This window comes from Marmota flaviventris, chromosome 3 (assembly GCF_047511675.1).
Source record: "Marmota flaviventris isolate mMarFla1 chromosome 3, mMarFla1.hap1, whole genome shotgun sequence".
Classification (NCBI taxonomy): Eukaryota; Metazoa; Chordata; class Mammalia; order Rodentia; family Sciuridae; genus Marmota; species Marmota flaviventris.
The window spans coordinates 166,073,776-166,094,440 of record NC_092500.1 but is presented as its reverse complement, the minus strand read 5'-3'; the positions used below and the strand labels follow the sequence as shown (position 1 = coordinate 166,094,440).

The 20,665-nt window shown below is 41.7% G+C and overlaps 1 protein-coding gene across 4 annotated transcripts in view; it reads right to left on the bottom strand.

Moving 5' to 3' along the window:
* The window catches only part of Chmp7 (charged multivesicular body protein 7), a 31,495-nt gene that overhangs the window by 9,923 nt on the left and 907 nt on the right, over window positions 1–20,665 (bottom strand). For 2 of the 4 annotated variants that reach the window (XM_027926827.3, XM_071610578.1), the window contains exon 1: window positions 1,814–2,185. The exons of 1 other annotated variant lie outside the window; for it this stretch is intronic. In XM_027926827.3, coding sequence (XP_027782628.3) covers window positions 1,814–2,112 — 299 coding nt within the window. In that variant the 5' untranslated portion in view covers window positions 2,113–2,185. One more of the 4 variants, XM_027926828.3, reaches the window with a different exon arrangement.

The following is a 20,665-nucleotide window of genomic DNA, read 5'->3' as shown; positions in this document are numbered from 1 at the left end:
CCCATAACCCACAAAGTGGAATTTTATCATCATCATAATGACCTTTTATTAGATGTCTACTCCGTGCAGCTACTGGAAGCAGCACTGTTTCTATTCCAGGGCTAGGCCTCACAACACTCTGCAGATAGATAGTGTCATCAGCATTTTAACTAATGAGGAAACTGAGGGTCTGAGACGGTAAGGAGAAAGTCAAATGGAAGCCATGATTTGTCTGGCTCCAGAAAACAAGCGCTTCACTGAGACTCCAGAGTCACAGGGAGCTACTGGGCCTGCACTGAGAGTTCCTTTCACAAACAGCTCAAAACAATCAAATGAAAACAATAATGATCACTGTCAAATGCAAAACAGAAGGAAGAAAACAATGATATACAGGGACAGGGCTTTCTGCTAGCTCTAAGCTAAGGTGGAAATGAGATGTATTTCTTGGTACTGGTAACATAACAGCTGCTAAATTCACTGAACACTTGCCATGGTCAGCTGGATTTGAGCCCAACTGCCTGACCCTCAAGCAAAGTTAATTCCTATACTATGCTGCTTCCATGGGGAAATATCTCCCTCAGAATTTCTTCAGGTGTCAGACCCAATCAGGCACCAGGCAGTTTCAATCAGCAGTCAAAAGAAGGGGGCGCATCAAAATGTCAAAGGTCTCTGGACAGGAAGAGGTAGATGATTGTCCTTCTATCATAGGAGGACCATTCTGGTCATATCCCTCAGTGACTTCCTCGGCTACTGTCTGCACTGTTCTCCACTTTAGGCATGAAGCAAAATGTTTTCCACACCACTTTTTTTTTTTTTTAAAGAGAATTTCAGAAAGACCTGTACATCAAGGTTGGCTAAGGAATGGTACTGGGAACAGGGGAAGGGAGACTGCTTGATCAGAAAGTGCAGCAAACTAAAAAATGCATATCAGAGTTGACTTTCTCCTTTCTTTCACGGAGGGAGGATCCATGATAGGCTGCCTGGTCTAAGTATACATAAGGTGAAGTACAAATGATTTAAAATGTGAAGATCAGGGGTTCAGTCCTCTGTGTGTGTCCTAGCTGTGTGACTCTGAGTTCCTCAATCTCTATGACTCAATTTCCAAGATTCTTTGATGAGTATAATTATATCATCTTGCTGTAAGGCTCTTGAGATGGTCAGGTGAAATGGAATATGTAAAGTATCTGCATACCGTGAAGTGCTGTGCACCTACTAGAACTTAAGAATGTCACCTCCTCAGGTACCTCCAAAACACTGTGCCTGTCACACACTTATCGCCTACAGACCTCTTCAAGACCCTAGATATTCAGTGAAATCCTCACTCTCCTTTATGTCCTCTCTGTTCCAGTCTGTGCTGGGACAGGCCAGACACATGACCTGTGCCGGGGTTTGCTGGCAAGATCCCTAAAACCCTCTTCTCCATGAATTCTCTCTGCTTAGCTTTGACCTTCCTTGTTCAATGAATCCTGTTTCCTAGACCTTCGCTTCAGGGGTAACTCAATTTTGGAGGCCTTTAGGAAATAACTACCTAACGGGATTCCAGCCCTGACAAGTCATTGTCACCTCTGGCAGGCTGTTTTCTCATCTGAAACCCATCTTATCGGACTTCCCCGGCCTCTCGAAATCCCCCAGACCCTTATTCCTCTCCCTCCAAACATCCCCTCGCCCAGCCTTCTCCTTGTCTTCCTCCACTAACCGTACAGTGGGCGCCTACTCTGGGCCAGACCCCGAGCAGGGCGCGGTGCGCTGTCGAAGACAGGACCGGGTCCCGGGCCTCGGGGAGCCGCCCCCAGCCCGCCCCGCCCGCCCCGCCGCGGCCCGCCCCGCCCCTCACCGCAGCAGGTCCTGCAGCACCGTGGCCAGCCCCAGCGGGACGCTGCCCTTGCGCTGAAAGGCCTCCTGCAAGTCCCGAAGACGCAGGCGCACCACCCCCTGGCGGCGGCTGTGGCTCAGCACCAACGGCGCCCAGAAGCCCATCTTGCTGTCCCAGTCGGTGCTGTTCACCTCGCGACTCCTCTTGAAGGCTGAGAACAGGAAGGACATACGCTCCTCATCCTCCTCCCACTCGGGGGGCAGGAGGCCCGCCGGGTCTCCCCCGGCCGGGGCCTCGGCCTCCCGCTCCGGGGACCACATCGGAACCTCAGCCCCGCCAAGGATCCGAACACAACCCCGGCCCAGGTCCCCTTCCGCCCTAGTTCCCTCCCGGCTTCCGTTCCTGGACTACCTCCTGCTCTGTCGTCACGTCACCGCCGCCCCCAGCGTGAAATAAGTCCTGAAGAGACTCACGGCGCAGGCGTCGCTCAGTCCTCCCTGGGCCAGGAGGCGGGATGATGACGTTATCTTCGGAGAGACGCAAAGCGCTTGCGCCGATTCCTCCTTCCATGGTCTTTGTGCGGAAAGAAGGGCCTTGCGCAAGCGTAGTAATCATAGCGTCGGGCGAAGCGAAAGTCGCCCCCACAGAAGGAGGGTTGCAGGTTTCAGGCACCTGGACTCCTGCCCGCGCGGGAGCCGCCAGGATCGGTTGTGGATCTCCAGCTGCGGATCTCGGGGTACCGCTCCCCGCCGGCAGTTCTTGCTTAGACCTTTCATGGTATTAGCGGATAAACAGAACTGTGTGTCACTTGAGCTCTGTGACAGAACGCACGCTCGTTTCTAGAGATGTTTGAAGTTCTGCCGCTCTTGCTCCGCACTTGCTCCGGAGTGTGTCTGCATCCTACGGATCCTTTAGGGTCCGGCCCGATTCTGACTCTTCCCCGACACCTCCCTCTGTTAAGCTCTGCGGTTCCCCGCCTCGTTCCCCCAGCACAGGACAGGACTCAGAGCTCGCTCACCCCGCACTGAAGAAAGTACTCCAGAAACTTCAAGATGCATAACTTAAATCTTGCCCTTCAAATACTTTCTAATCTTGCTAGAATGAGGACTCATGTATAGGATAAGATTCTCATAAAGAATCTGCTCATTGTTGAATAAAGTGTTTTTTTTTTTTTTAATTGTAATCAACTGTTTTATTTAAAGTTTTACTAACTGTAATGTACTTTAACAGAAAATCCCTGGAGGTCTAATAGGTTTAGACTATTTCTGAAGGAGAAAACAAAAACAAAGAAAAAAAAAAAAAAAGCAAAAACAACAAAAAACCCCAAGACATTTCAGATACAGCAGCAAAAACTAACACTTGTGTAGCACTTTACAATTCACAAAATGCTTTCCACATACATTATCTCATTAAACCCTCACAACAGCCCTGTGAGGTTAAAGTGTGGTTTTTGGTTTTGATTTTGTTGGGGATGGGAACCCAGGGCCTCCCACATGCTAAGCCAGTGCTCTACTCCTGAGCTATGAAATTGTTTCTCCTTTAAAAGAACCATTTAAAAGGTGAAGGGAAGCTGGGCATATGCTGCAGCGCACCAGTAATCCCAGCGGCTCGGGAGGCTGAGGCAGGAGGATGACTAATTCAAAGCCAGCCTCAGCGATTTAGTCAGGCCCTTGGCGACTCAGCGAGAGCCTGCCTCTAATGGATGTAGCTCAGTGGTTAAGCACCCCTGGGTTCAATCATGGTACTAAATAAAGTGACGCGAATTTTCTGTTACTTCCTGTTGTGGAACCTCCACGATAATGAAAGGAAACTATCTCTGCAGGATATAAATATCTCACCTTAATTTTCCGAGTCAGCTTCCTTTTACATAAGATAATATTTTCTCTAAGATCATGTGAAGAAAATGTTATGATGTACTGTGTAGCATGTAGATAGTAATCATGACTGAATTTCAGACTTTGTAGTAGTTGGAACTCAGTATGCGGATGAATTTGAATAGACATTTTGAGGGAGAAGGAATATAATTGGGTTATTAAACAAACATTGTGTGTCAACTGATTTCTATGTATTGTTATCTTTCTCTAAGCACTTTCACATCTGAATTTAATTTGATACTAAATTAAATTCATTTAATACTACCTAACAAGTTCTTTCTCAGCTCAAGGTTTCTACCCACTATACTTTCCCTCTACTCTGCCTGACTGCCTTTTTTCATACTTTAGGTCACAGTTAAAAATCCCTTTTTCAGGCCAGTTGTTATCCCAGTGGCTCTGGAGGCTGAGACAGTAGGATCACAAGTTCCAGGGCAGCATTAGCAACTTAGTGAGAACTTCAACAGCTTAGAGAAACCCTGTCGTGGAATAAAAAATAAAATTAATTTAAAAAAATAGATAAAGTCTAGGCCCAGCAGCTCAGGAGGCTGAGACAGGAGGATTGCCAGTTCAAAGCCAGCCTCAGCAAAAAGCGAGGCGCAAAGCAACTCAGCAAGACCCTGACCCTGTCTCTAAATAAAAACTAGGGTTGGGGATGTGGCTCAGTGGTCTATAGGCCCTGGGTTTTATCCCTGATACCCCACCACCACCAAAACAAAAAACAGACTAGGCATGTAGCTCTGTGGTTAAGCACCCTGGGTTCAATAAAAAAATAAAAATAAATCACTCCCTCAGAAAGACCTTATCTGAACCCTCTATCTAAAATAGCACCCTTGGAATTTTATAATGGATGGATTGGTTTGGTAACACCTGCTGATTAATTGTAACATTCCCCAAAGAATGACAATCAGATATCATGTGCCTCCTGGAGTACAGTAGAAAGCAGGCAGAACATCTAGAGTGTTTTTGTCAAAGTGAAACTGAACCTGATTAAGCCACAAAATATTCATAAGTACTGCCAACCCCAGTATGAGTGTTAATCCAGAAACTGGCGAGGGGAAGTGGGGAGTCAATAAAAACAAACAGAAAGTTAGGGCAGGGTGGGACATCCCACGCTGATAGAGATATAATGACTCAGAGCCAGCTCAGCACATTCATTATACAGGTTTTATCATCAAAAGGGTTTTCTGTCAGAAAGCTTCTTCAAAGCAAGCAAGCTGAAGGATGAACTCTAGCGGTCAATTATAATTACCAACTTTCACTCATAACTCTCTACCCCTGGCAGCTGGCATCTGAACTCAGGGTCAAGACTGATAATCCCGTGCCTAAGCACAGAATCTCCTTTATGCAGGGGGTCACCATAGCAGCTGGGCAGTCTTGACCTGCATCTTTGCACAGGAAGTTCCCAATACGGGCGCAGCTCTTGCTGTAGAACAATCAGAGACTATGATTCAAATCTCTGCTCTGGACAAAATACTAGTTTATAGAAGTTAAAAAGAAATCAAATGATAGGGGAACATGTTAAATTAAAACTAAGGTCATTATCAGCAACCTCCAGACTGAGAAAAACTTCTTGATATTGACCTTGTTTCCACAAAAGATCATATCAACAAAGAGGCTTTGGATGTTCAATGAGTAACATCCTGTTTACACAGAGAAGAATAATAATTCATCTGTAGACAAATATTAACTATATCGTTGATTATACCAGTGAATTGTTTTGAAAGCAATGGTTACATCTTATTGAAAGTCTTTCTATATGTTTTGGTCAGAAGCAGTGGCGCACACCTGTAATTCACATGATTTAGGAGGCTGAGACAGGAGGATCACAAGTCAGAGGCCAGCCTACAGAACTTAGCAAGGCTCTGTCTTAAAATACAATACAAAGGACTGGGGAAGTAGCTCAGTGTGTGAGGCTCTGGGTTCAATCTCCAGTACCATACACACATGTTCATGAAGTCTGAAGTCTTTATATTTTGAAGACAGACCTGAAGTATTTGTGGGTAAAACTCTATATTTGTGGCAAGGGGATGGGTGGGCTGAGAAATATCAATGATTGTACATTTCATACTTTTTCCCCCTTTTATAGTAGTGGGGATTGAACTCAGTGCATTCTACCACTGAGCTACATCCCCAACCCTTTTGATTTTTAATTTTGAAACAGGATCTCACTAGGTTGCCCAGACAGGCCTTGAATTTGTGGTCTCCTGTCTCAGCCTCCTGAGTCACTAGGATCATAGGCAAGTGTCACCATACCTAGTTTCTCTTGCTTCCAAGTCACAGGAAGTGGTTGCTATCAACATGCTTCTATATCATGATCTAGAATGCCCCAGTGACCATCTATAAAGTTGACTGACCCATTTCATGGACAACTGAAGGAATTTACCCTTTTTAAATTTCACCATCTTCTTCCCACTCTTTCAAATCGCACTCTATTTCCAGTACAGCACAACATGATAGAACCTTGGAAGTCATCTATTCATTCCAACAACAAGGAAAAAACTGGAAAAAACTAAAATTAAACAACTTTTCTTAGATTCATCAAGGAACCAAAGTAAAGGAGGCAGACTACTGTCCCCGAATCTGGAGGACTAAACTCAGGAGCATGCTACCACTGAGCTACACCTCAACTCTTTTGATTTTTAATTTTGAGGTAGAGTCTCACTGAGTTGCTCACACTGGCCTCAAACTTGTGATCCTCCTGCCTCAGCCTCCCGAATCACATGGATTACAGGTGTGCATAATGGCAACCAGTCCCCTTGCTTCTTTTTCCATTGCATCACCACACCTTATTCCTTTTGCTTCATTTTTTAAAGAAGTAAAAGTACCCCCAGGAAGCTGTGGCTGTCAACATGTACAGAGAATCACAACAGAGCAAAGACCCACCAGCAAAATCTTTGGTGTGAACCAGGACTAGGGTAGGAAAACCATAGTTGTGAATTGTCAGAGGCTGACAAATATGAGCTTAAAAATACAGGGGAGGCCAGCCTTGGAGTGACCTCAAATGAAGCCCTGAAAGATGCTCACAGTGAAGAGCAAATATTTCCCTTACTTTAGCAGAAAGAAGAGAAAAACACTCGCCCACAACAGTACTCCCCCTCAAACCTAGTGTCTCCCAAATGGAAAGGCAATGTTCTGAAATATGCCAGAGCTCTGTTCTTTTTTGTTGTTTATTTGTTTGTTTGGTTTATTTTTTATTTGTTCTTTTTAGATATACATGACAGTAGGGTGGATTTTGACATATTATGCATACATAGACTATGTATAAGTACAACTTATTCTAATTAAGACCCCATTCTTGTGTTTGTACGTGATGTGGAGTTACGCTGGCCGTGTGTCCATATGTGAACATGGGAAAATTATGTCTGATTCATTCTACTGTATTTCCTACTCTCATCCCCGCTCCCATCCCTTTATTCCTCTTTGTCTAATCCAATGAACTTATATTCTTCCCTTACCCCACCTTATTGTGTGTTAGCATCCACATACCAGAGAAAACATTCAGTCTTTGGTTTTTTAGGATTGGTTTATTTCATTTAGCATGATAATCTCTAGTTCCATCCATTTACTGGCAAATGCCATAATTTCATTCTTCTTTTTGACTGAGTAATACTCTAATATATATATATATATATATATATATATATATATATATATATATATATATATTACATTTTCTTTGTCCTTTTATCTGTTGAAGGGCATCTAGGTTGGTCCCACAGTTTAGCTATTGTGAATTGAGCTGCTATAAACATTGATGTGACTGTTGTCCTGTAGTATGCTGTTTTTAAGTCCTTTGGGTTTATGCTGAGGAGTGGGATAACTGGATCAAATGGTGGTTCCATTCCAAGTTTTCTGAGGAATCTCCATTCTGCATTCCAGAGTGGTTATACCCATTTGCAGCTCCACCAGCGATGTATGAGTGTCCTCTTTCCCCCATATCTTGCCAACATTTTTTGTGTTCTTGATAATTACTGGAGTGAGATGGAATCTCAGTGTAGTTTTAATTTGCATTTCTGTAACTATAGAGATGTTGAACATTTTTTCATATATTTGTTGATGATTGTATTTCTTCTTCTGTGAAGCGCCTGTTCTATTCCTTTGCCCTTTTATTGAGTGGGTTATCAGAGCTCTGTTCTTAACAAGGCCTTATCCCAAGAGTAACTTCTATAGACCTTACCTGCTAGGGTCTTATCAAAAGTTGATTGACCTGAGGGAAGAGGGACTACCCAACTGCATCTCCTGTAGCCATATTGTCCCACCTAAGGTGAGGTAAGAGAGGCAAAGAAGCACTTGTGAAGTTAAGAGCCTAATAATGGGAGTACAGAATGCTTCCCCTTTTCCTGATACCTTACCATTGCCATGTTACTAAGGCATAGGTATAGTGGTTCCTTTTACCCAACACATCGTGTCCAGATCTTTAAAAAGTTAAATATCATTATAAGGCATGCTAAAAGGTAAAAGAACAACAACATTACTATCACGGTTTGAAGAGAAAAAGGAAGCATCAGAACCAAAGTTCTGTGCTAGGAATGTTAGAATTATCAAATCAGCAATGTAAAATAGCTACGATTGCCATGCAAAGGGTTCTAATGGAAAAAGTAGACAATACACAAGGAAAGAGATGGAAATTCTAAAGAAAGAATAAAAAGAAATGTTAGAGATCAAAAACACTGTAAAAAATAAAAAAAAAAGTCTTTGATGAGCTTGTTAATGCACTAGATATGGAGAGGAAAGAATAAGTTATGAAAGTTATGTAAATAGAAACTTCCAAAAATAGATGGAAAAAAGTGGGTCAAAACTTTCAAGAATAGTGAGGGAAAGTGTAAAAGTTATAAAAACACAAAAAGGAAATATCAGAAAGAGAAGAGAGAAAGGAAAAGAAATATTTGAAATAATAATAATTAAGAATTTCCTGTTAGTTAAGAACAGACACCAAGCCACAGAGATCCAGGAAGCTCAGAGAACATTAAGCAGGATAAATGCCAAAATAAAACAACACCTGGGCATTACCATGTTCAAACTTCAGAAAATTAAAAGTGAAGAAAAATCTTGAAAGGTGCAAAGATAAGAATTACATTGTACTTTTCCCCAGTACGCATGCAAACAAGAAGAGAATGGAGTAAAATATATTTTCTTTTTCCACATTTTTGTTGGTGCGTTATAATTGTACATAATAGTGAATTTTGTCATTACATATTCATAGATGCCCATGATATACTTTGGCCAATGTCATTCCCTAGTATTGCCCCGTTCCTTCCCTTCCTCCATCCTCCTAGTTCCTTTTCTCTACTAGTCTTCCTTTGATATTCATGAGATTCCCCATGCTTTTCTTCTCTCCTCTCTAGCTCCCATATCTGAGAGAAAACATACAATTAAAATATTTAAAGAATTAAGATAAAAAAACTAACACCTTAGACTCCAATGAAATCATCCTTCAAAAGTGTAAAACAAAAATAAGAACAGGTAGAATAAATATTAATTCTACTATATCTAGCATCACTTTAAATTTCAATGTTCTAAATAAACCTTTTACAAACAGACTTGTCTAGTGGGGAGGAAAAACAGACCCAACCTTATTTTGTCTACAAGAAACAAACATTTTTTTTGTGTGTGTGGCACTAACGACCTTGCAAATGCTAGGCATGTGCTGTACCACTTCAACCCCAAGAAACCAACTTTTAATACAACACATTTACATTAAAAATAAATGGAAATTTAAAAAATAAATGGATAGAGAAAGATACACCATGCTAACACTAATAAAAAGAAAATGACAGCAGCTATCTTAATTTCTGACACAGCAAACTTCAAGTAAGGAAAATTATCTGGGATAAGGAGAGGTACTACTTAATGACAAAGGATCAATTTTTTGAGAAGATATAACAACCTCAATGTGTATACATCTGAAAAAAGAACATCAAAATACTTGAGAACTTCAATGAAAAAAAATGAGTTCACTGTTATAGCTGGAAATTTCAACAGGCACAAGCAGGCAGAAAATCAGAACACAGATAAGCTGAACAACATCATCAATCAACTGACTTGTCCCCAGCTCCTTCCCTTCACTTTCTCTGCTTCCTGGCCACCATGAAGTGAAAAACTTTCCTCTACCATGATGCTCTACCTCTGCTCAGGTCCCCAGCATTGGAGCTGACTGACCATGGATTGAAAACTCTGAAACCAGGAGCCAAAAGAAATTGACATCGATAGAATACTTCCTTCAACAACAAAATACACATTTTGTCAAGCTCACATGGAATATTCATGAAGCTAGCTCACATTCTGGGCCATAAAACAAATTAACAAATTCGTGAATATAAATCATATACTACCTGTTCTCAGACCACAAAGAGATTTTTAAACAAGCAGCCAATTACAGAAAGGTAGCTGTAAAAATCCCACTTGGATACTAATAACACATTTCTAAATAGTATAGGGCAAAGAAGAAATATCAAGATAAAATTAAAAATATTTTTAACTAAATGAAAAATTTTAGGACTAGGGATATAGCTTAGTGGAAGAGCTCTTTGCCTAGCATGTGCAAATTCTGGGTTTGATCCTCAGTAACAAACATACAAAAAAAAAAATCAAATTTTATAAACTTACAACTAAATAAAAAAACGTAAATATGCAAAGCAAAAGCAATGCATGAAGGGACTTTGCTATTAATAAATAAGTGAACTAGAAAAACAGAAACCTAAAACCAATAATGTAAGATTCAACCTAAGAATTAGAAAAATAAGAGCAAGTTAAATCCAAAGTAAACTGAAGAAGAGAAATAATAAAAAAGTAGAAGTAAATGAAATTGAAAGGAAAGACCAATAAATATCAACAAAACCTTAAGTTGTTTTTTTAAAAGATCAATAAACCTCTATCCAGGCTCACTAAGGGGAAAAAAAACAGGGAAGTTACTATCAGAAATGAAAGAAGAGACATTACTATAGTCCCATGGACATTACAAGGTTAATAAAGGACTACTGTTATGGATATGAAGTGTTCCCCAAAGGCTCCAGTGTTGAAGGCTGGATCCCAGATGCAGCAATGTTCAGAGTGGGGCTGTTGGGAAGAGGGTGAATCCACTGATGGCGGAAATTCCATGGCATTGTGGAAAGCTGGTGGAAATTTTAGGAGATAGAGTCTAGTTGGAGGAAGTAGGTCACCGGGAGTGTACCCTGGAAGGTTATTTCTTGTCCCCAGCTCCTTCCCTTCACTTTCTCTGCTTCCTGGCCACCATGAAGTGAACAACTTTCCTCTACCATGATGCTCTACCTCTGCTCAGGTCCCCAGCATTGGAGCTGACTGACCATGGATTGAAAACTCTGAAACCAGGAGCCAAAAGAAATCTTTCCTCCTCTAAGTTGTTCACATCTGGTACAGAGTTCACGGTGATGAAAAGTTGACTAACACGACTATGAATAACTGTGTGTCCACAATTTGATAACCTAGATAAAAAGAACCAATTCCTTCAAAGCACACTGCCAAAACTCACACAGAGGAAATGGACAATCCAAATATGCCTATATCTATTAAAGAAATTGGATCAATAATTAATAACATTTGAAATAGAAAGCTCCAGGCCCAGGTGGTTTCAGCAGTAAATTCTACCAGAAATCAAAGAAAGAAATTGCATCAATACTGTATAATCTGTTTTGGAAGACTGAAGCAAAGCAAACACTTCCTAACTCATCCTGAAAGGCTAAACTTACCCTAAAACCAAACAAAACCTAGGAAGACATCATAAGAAAGGACCATTACAAAACTATGTATCTTGTAAAAATAGATGTAAAAAATCCTTAATAAAATCAAATCCAACAATGTATAAAAATAATTACACATCATGACCATTTAGGATTTATTATAGGAATGCAAAGCTAGTTCAATATTTGAGAGGTTGGGGATGTAGTTCAGTGGTAGAGTGCTTGCCTAGCATGCACAAGTCCCTGGGTTCAATTCCCCAACTTTATAAAAAAAATTAAAAATTAAAAATCAATCAATGTAACCCATCTTATCAACAGGCTAAGAAAGAAAAATGCATGATCATATGCATATATGCAATAAAGCATCTTATGAGATCCAATAACCATTCATAGAAAAAACTCTGAGCATGCTTAAGAGGGGAATGTGCACAACATGATAAAAACATCAATCAAAACCCTACAGCTAACATAAGAATATATGGTAAGAAACTAGATGCTTTCTCACTGAAATCAAGAACAATGCAAGAACAGCCCCATTCACACCATTCCTAGTCAACCTGGCACTGAAAGTCCTAGTAAATGCAATAAGACAAGAAAAGGAAATTGAAAAGTACACAGATTATGAAGGAAAAAATAAAATTGTGCTGACAGATGATAGAATTGTCTGTAGAAGTAATAACAATTATAGTAAGGTTGCAGGATATAAAGTTAAAGTCATGTATCACTTAACCGTGGGGATGCATTATGATAAATGCAGTGCTAGGTAATTTTTGTCATTGGGTGACTTTCACAAAGTGTACTTACACTAAGATAGCTGTGATGTCACTAGGTGATATGATTTTATGGGACTTATCTTCATATATGCAGTTTATATATCACTGACTGAAACATTGTTATGCAAAATTATGACTGCATACAAAGGTCAACCCCATTCTATATAACAGTAATTAACAAGTGAGATATTAAATTAAAAACACAATATCATTTACAATAGCACCTCTCAAAATTAAATACTTAAGTATAATCTAACAAGATACTTATAAGATCTACATGAGGAAAACTGCAAAAACTCTGATTAAAAATACCTCAAAGAACTAAATATATGCACAATAGTCCATGTTCATGTGTAAGAAGACTCAATATTATCAAGATGTCAGCTGTTCCCAAATTGATCTATAGATTAATGTAATTCTAGGCAAAATCCAAACTAGTTGTGAATATCAACAAGTTGATTTTGAAGTTTATATGGAGTAGCAAAAGACCAAGAACCACCAAAACTGGGCTGGGGATGTGGCTCAAGCGGTAGCGCGCTCGCCTGGCATGTGTGCGGCCCGGGTTCGATCCTCAGCACCCCATACAAACAAAGATGTTGTGTTCGCTGAAAACTAAGAAATAAATATTAAAAAATTCTCTCTCTCTCTCTTAAAAAAAAAAAAAAAAGAACCGCCAAAATGATACTAAAAAGGAATTAAGTCAGAGGATTGATATGATCCAATTTCAAGACTTATTGCAAATCTGTAGTAATCAAGACAGGGTAATATTGATGAAAAAAGAGGCAAAATGAACCAATGGAATAGAATAGAGATTCTAGAAATAGGCCCACGTGAATATAGTTAACTGACCTTTGACCAAGGAAGAAAGGCAATTCAATCTGCAAACCAAGCCTTATCAACAATCAATGCCAGAAGAAACTATACCATCACATACAAAAACCACCCAAAAGAACAAACAAAAACTCAAAATCTAGGCACAGATCTTATGCTCTTTACACTCACACACACCACTTAAAATGGATCGTGAGCCTAAATATGAAACACTAAACTACACAACTCCTAGAAAACAACATAGGGGAAAATATAAATAATATAAATATAAATAATAATATTTATAATAAAATATAAATATAAATAACTAGGCAGGGTGATAACTTTTAGATACATCACAAAAAGCACAACTTATGACAGAAATAATTGACAAGCTGAAATTATCAAAATAAATTTTTTTTCTGTGAAATGCATGATCAAGAGAATGTGAAGAAGGCATAGACTGGTAAAAACTATTTTCAAATGACACAATTAATACAAGACTAGTATCCAAAATATACAGAGAACTCTTAAAATTTAACAAAAAGAAAATGAACATCCAATTAAAACATGAAGAGCTGAACAGACACCTCACCAGGGAAGAAAGTATATAAAAAGATGCCCAACATCATGTTATTAAAACAAACAACTTTACACCTAAAATCAACTAACATATACATTCCAAAATATTGACCACCCCAAATTCTGGCAAGAATGTAAAGCCAGTAGAACTTTCCCTCATTGTTGATGGGAACATGTGTTAGTCACCTTTCCATTACTGTAACAGATACCTGAGATAATGTATAAAGAGGGAAAGTTTATTTTGTTTCACAATTTGGGAGATTCCAGCACATAGTTGGTTGGCTCTGCCATATGCTCCCAACATGATTGGGAGCATATGGCAGAGCAAACCATTCACTTCATGATCAAGAAGCAAAGAAAGTGAGGAAGTCCCACAATGCCCTTCAAGGACATGTGCATAAAGACATAAAGACCTATCTCCAGATCCCTACCTCTTAAAAGTTCCACCACCTCCCAATAACACCACCCTGAGTGTTGTAGGGACAAACGAGGCAAGGCACCAAAGATAGCAGGAAACAGTTTTAATTGGCTGCAGCCAGGTTCAGAGGGCACGGCCTTTGTTGTCATCGATCAATCCCCTGAACCCCGAGTTCAGGAAGTTTCAGAGTTTTATACCCAGCATGTAAGGGGAGGGGCTCAGAAGTTCATAGTCTGCAGAAGTTCACATAAAAGCAGCTTTTTCTTTCACTGTTCTGGGCAAGTTAACTCTTCAAGGACAACACCTGAGAAGGGGAGAGCTTCTTCTCTTCTTTCTTTCCTTCCCCTGCCAGCTGTTACCATGGAGCCCAATTGTAACTTATCTTAAAAATGTAGACATCTTTGTGAAGCCCAGCTCAAGGCCAGAGGCCTTGTTTGCACATTTCTTCAAAGTACTATACTGGATACGTTTGTGAAAACTAGTAAGGTAGTGTCCAGCACCTGGAGTGCTGGTATCTTCTCGGCCAGTGGCCAAGTAAACAGGGTGACATGAACATAGGAAGTTTATCTACAATGGACTCTTGCTGACAGTCCTAAAATCAGCCATGGTGAAGAGGGCTTTTCTGTGGAGAAAGGGGGTGCCACTTCAATTCCCCCCTTTAATGATGCTCCCCATAATTTAATCCTTTAAATTTAAGAGCATCATTACCATTATCTTGGCTTAAAGCCTTATAGAATGTCAAAACCTTAGTTGTTGTCATCCTTTCAACAGCAGCTTCTTTAGTGGACACAATAGTTTTAATGCACAGTGGAGCCAAACATGGGAGCAATGAACAGGTTAACAGCAGAATACCCATTACACCAGTTAAGCTTTTAAATCTACCAAGAGTTGAAAACCATCTCCCAAAAGCATGATTGGGACCCACACTTTAATGCCCTTATACGTATGATCTAACACATGCTAGTTTTCTTGTGTTGATGGCTATATTCTTAACTATTTGTCTATTGTCATCCATTTGGATGCAACAATCTGAGCTGTTAAACTCTCCACATATATTCTTTCCTCAGCCAGTAAGTAATTCTAATGCCAAGTGGTTTTGATAGTTAGCCACTTGCATATGGTCTGTTGTGTGGCTAGGAGGTCAAAGGCTGTGGCAGTCTGATTAATAATAATTTCTAGTACAGCTTGTAAGTGAATAATTCTGTTTAACAAGTAAATAGGAGTTCTATAACTCCAACTGCCATTTTGTGCCCAGGTATCTGGAGCATAAGTGGCAATAATCCTCTGGGGTGGCCAGTTACCTTCACCCCAAGATTGGTAACTTGATTCCTAAATCAAGTTTCTTTCCAATGGACCTCTTTTTCCTTTCCAAACAGTCATCCATCTATAACTTTTCTCTGGTGGGACAGGTCCTAAATATATGTTTTACCACCTCTTATATATAGTGGATTGTCTTGATACATGGTTCACATGATCTCCATGGTTGGAATAGGAGTAGGGCAGAATCCCTTATGGTTATCAAAGGAAACCAAACTAGATAATAGACTAACATTTTGGTTAGCATAGGTTAAACAACATAAGTTAACAAAGCCAAACCAATAACACCAAACAAATCCTAGAAAACTTATATAAGCAAGATAAAAAAGTATAAGTGAAATTTTGTTATTCAGAGTCCAGTCAGTAGGAGTTATTGTTATCAAACCAGTAGCAAAAACAGAGAATTACATATATATCTAGAAGCAAGGGGTGGAAATGCATTATAGTATAAGAACTATCTTAGAGGTTGAAGGAGTTCATTAGTCCTGGTGCGAGGTTTATCCTTCACTGTGTATTGATCAGCCAGTCCCTCCTGTGTGGCTGAAACAGGGCCGTAGTCTCCTTAAACTTCGGCCATGCGTAGACCAGTCAGCTTCCGGAGTGACTGGAGCAGGGCTGTTGTCCTTCTGATCCTCAAGCTTCTCCGGTGCTCCTTTTTCTTCGGGATGGTCAGCTTCAAGGGCATAGCAGCATCTGGAGAGCACTCCCAGTCGGCAGCTGCAGGCGTGAGTCTGGTGTAGTGAATCCAGGGACCTATCTCTGCAAACTTTACTGCAGTTGAGGTGGATAAAATAACAGTGAAAGGGCCCTTCCAAACAAGTTCAGGGGTTGAATATTTCATTCTTTGACTCAGACTCAATTTCCAGGCTTGAAGGAGTGTGCACCTGGGTCAAACTTACTGACAATCTTTCTCTAACCCATTGGTTGAGAACCTGTAAAATTTTCCCTAAGACCTGAAGCTGTCGACTCAGGGTTAATTTTCCTATCTCTCTTAAGTCTCCCTGTACTCCCGTAATAAGAGGGGGGCCTCCCATATATTATCTCAAAAGAAAAGAATCCAGTCCTCCTAGTGGGAGTAGATCTAACCCACAACAGTGTAATAGGGAGAAGTTCATCACAATGTAAGTGAGTCTCCTGACACAGCTTTCCCAATTGAGCCTTAAAGTTCTGTTCATCCTTTGAACTTTACTAGAACTCTGCAGCCTATAGGCAGTACGTAACTTTCATCTGATATTTAAACTCTTGGTCAGTAATCGTAACACTTCTGCCCAAAAGCTGGCCCATTGTCTGAGCCAATAATTATTGGGACACCAAATCTGGGAATAATTTCACAGAGAAGCATCCTAGTATTTCCCTAGCCTTTTCAGTGCGGGTGGGAAAGGCTTTCACCTAGTCAGAGTATGAACACACAAAAACCAAAAGTTATTTATAGCCCCATGAGCTTGGTAGTTCAGTGAAGTTTACTTCCAAGTCTTCAAAGGTGCTCCTCCTATAGTTTGGGTTGTTGTTAGCACAAACCTCACATTGTTTGCAGATCATCCAAGTGTTGCTTGTGAGCCAGAGGACATAGAAATGTTGACTCAGAACTGCCTCAAGTGCTGTATGTCCAACATATTTTCCTGCAAAACTGTTTGATAAAGGCTGGGGCTAGAATCTCCTGGATGGCTGTTCCAGCCATCAGAAAATTTCCACCATCCACCTGGGAGAAAATTTTCTTTTTCAGTCTTAAATCACTTACTTTCATGTTGGGAGTATGTTGGCTCCCATTCTGTTAGCTAGTCGGCCAGGCAGAAGGGCAACATTTAAACCTGGGACTGGATTTTCTTCCCGTTTCTTGCAGACAGCTAACCTGGCCTCTCTGGTAGCTCTCCGGTTGCCCTGAGAAACCCCAGTGTTTCCTTTTCGATGACCTTGGCAATATATAATCACAACCTTCCTGGGAGCCCACAGTGCATCCAAAAGTTTAAGAATTTCTTGTCCATCTATCATGTCCCCTCCTTTTTTTCTCCTGAGTTAATTAGCCTACATAAGGCCCTATGAACATGAAGGGTAGCGAATGCATATTTTGAGTCTATGTAAAATATTCACACAGACTCCTGCTGTCAACTGAGGTGCTCAAGTCAAAGCAATAAGTTTTACTTTTTGTGCCGAAGTTTCCTGAGGCAGACGTTCTGCCTCGACAGTAGAGTCCAGAGTGACCATTGTATATCCAGCAAAACATACCTCATCTTTTATAAAACTGCTTCCATCTGTGAAGTACTCTGAATCAGCGTCCTCGAGAGGCTGGTCTGTTAGGTCTGATCTGCTGGAGAACACTTCACCCATGACCTCAACACATTATTGATCAGGTTTTCCAGGTCCAATAGGCAGCAAAGTTGCTGGGTTTAGAGTTCTGATGACCTCAGCACGTGGGTTTTTACATAACATGCCCTGATATTTGACCATTCCTTCATTGGTCAACCAATAGTGTCCTTTATATTTTAACAATGTCAAAATTGAATGAGGAGCTCTGACAACCAGTTCTTGTCCCATGGCCAGTTTATCAGCTTCTAACATCAGAAGAGCTGTGGCTGCAAGAGCCTATAAACAAGGTGGCCAGCCCTGGGCTATAGAGTCCAGCTGTTTGGACAAATAAGCCACTAGATGGTACCATGTCCCCAGTATCTGAGTCAAAACTCCCACAGCCACTCCAGACAGATCATGGACATACAGAAAGAAAGGCTTTGTGAGGTCAGGGAGCCCTAATCCAGGTGTACTGGTGAGTGCTTGTTTAATGTCCTCAAAGGCCTTTTTGTTTAGTTGACCCCCTTTGTGGCTTCATAGAGGGCTTTCGTCATAACTGAAAGTTGGGGATCCATATATGGCTGAACCCAGTAGCCCCCAAGAATTCTCTAGTCTGAAGGCAGGTTGAAGGGACTGGAATTGAGCAGATCTCCTGTTTCTTTTGAGGCCCAGTTGCTATTGTCTGTTCTGTTGCTGAGTCAGATGGTAACCGAAGTATTTGACCTTTTTCTTGATAGATATGGGCTTTTAAGTCAGAGTCCAGTACTGTCCCAAGGATGGTGTACTCAAGCCCCTGGGAGGAACTGTCATTTAGGGAAGGGAGGCGTACATAGAGCCTCTTGTGCTTTAAGATGCAGGAATTTTTTCGTTATCTCCCAGTGCAGGATCTTGGCTGCTAGGATTCTCCAACTCTTAAATCTAATGTAAATCTTAGCAGAGACTGATGACCTGGGACATCATTTGTATAAAAGGCACCTATGTCAATCTTGCCATGGGCCGTCTGTCAAGGTTGGAGGGCAGTGGTGTGGTCCCGTGCAGGTCCTGGCGTGGCAGTCACATTGTGCCCACCTAGGTGTTTCTCCTTGTCTGTGTGGCTTTTCTCCTCTTGTCAGTTGGGAGCCTGCTCTAATTGTCTATAGTAGCTACTCCGATTGTGTTTTTGTTCAGTATGCCTACCCAGTATGCCATGCCACTCTGTGGCCCTTTCTGCTGGTGGCTCACAGCGTGTGGCTTGGAGCCAGGGTGGCATGTCCTTTTGGAGTGAGCACCCTATGGCCCACTAGTGGCTGTTAACATGAACATATTCCTGGTTCATTTGGAGGCTTGCAGCAGCTGAGCCCTCGTGAGGCGCTGGGTCCCGTGCATCAGATGCAGTTCTGTGTGTCTATGGGACCCCTGCCATATTCATCAATCATCAACTTCCGAACAAGTGGGAAGAAACTGAAAGGAGGGACTGGGGCCAAAACATTGACTCCTTCTCTGTTCAAGGCTTAGCATTTGAGCATGGCAGTGGGTGCTTGTCTGCCGGAGCCACTGGAGGCTTCCCCTTTTGTCTGGCCACACTTTTTTTTTTTTTCTTATAAACATTTGGACCATTGTCTTTGTTCTAGTGAGACTCCCCTTTGAGTGACCTCTGGGTTTGTGGTGAGGGCTGCTCTAAGGAGATCCATCCTCCTTTTTATCTTTCTGGTCTGCCTGTCTTTGAGTCTCTGGATCTTGATTGATGAAAACTGTGGGGGCCACCTTAATCAGCTCACTGGCACACTTCTCAGTAAAGTCCTCTAGGATTGTAATTTTTGGCAAATGGCTCTCTGAACCTGTCCACAAAGGTTGCATTGATCACCTGTCACTTGCACCTGTGCATTTTTTCACTGACAAACTTGCATTGAGGCTGCATGTTTGTATGGTGCCCCTCTTCCCTCCGGGCACCTCTGGGCAGGGAGAGGGGTGGCAGCGGCAGTGGCCTGGACATTCAGCTCTGAGTCAGTTGGGCACATCTCTTATGATCATTGCTGCCAGTTTCATAGGGCAGAGGGGCCTTAGGAGATGTGGGGCCAACAGAAATGTTCAGGGCTATTGAGGGTGCGAGAAGGAGATGCTGGAGCAGTGGGAGGCTTATCTGGGCTCTGTTTGTCTGCAGATGTGCTCCGCTAGGGCTAGGGCTCAGGGCAGGCTCCGATTCCTTCTAACTCTTGGATACAGACAGTGTGCTTTGTTCTCTCTCTCTTTTTTTCTTTTCTTTTTAGACTTTCTCTGAGGGCTTCTTGACATCTCTTTATTTTAGAACTTCTTCTTTGTTGGGGCCCCATCCTAGGTCTGGATAATGGGCTGCATCAGATCAGTCATGGCCCAGGGTTTCTCCGTGTAGGAGGGAGTATGGTTTTCCAGCTTATGAGCTCAATGGTGGAGAAAGGCTGGCACACAAAACTGCCTTGTCTCCCTCAGGCATTTCCCTCTGGTCAACATGGGCAGGTCCTTTAGTCCCTTGCAGGGGCATCTGGAGAGTTCTCATCTGTAGGTTGTGGCTCTGGTCTCGGGACAAATCTCCCACCTTCATCTTGGGAGGTGAAAGAGTCTTTGGTCCTAGGAAGCCTTTGGCTCTGAAGACATCACAGAGGAAGGAAGAGCCAGTATTGGGAGCCATCATTTGTTTCCTCTGAGGACAAGGGGGGCTAGGGGACAGTCTGTTGTTCCAGTGGTCTTGGCAAAGTTGGTCATGGGTCCTCTTCTGACTCACGGGGAAAACTGTTTCCTTTCCTGTCTTTCCTAGTCAGGTTTTCTGTTTAGCTGCTTTCCGCTGGGTCTTAGGGACCACTATGCTCCTGGCCAACATCAGCTTGGACTGTCCATCTAGACAGGCTCTCAACCAAGGGGGCTGTTTCTGTACTATCTCTTGCCAGCAATCAATATAAGAGAAATGGTTCAGGGGTTCCAACAGCAATCAAAGGACCTCAGCAATGACTCTCTCATCTAATGATCCTTCTGGTGGCCTGCCCACATCTTGGGTGGGCCACCCTAATTCACAGAGTATGCAACCTTTGTGGAGTGAGTCTCACCCCACAGTTACCAGGAAAACCTTCCTAAAGGTTTCTAACACACATTTCAGAAGGCTCAGTTTC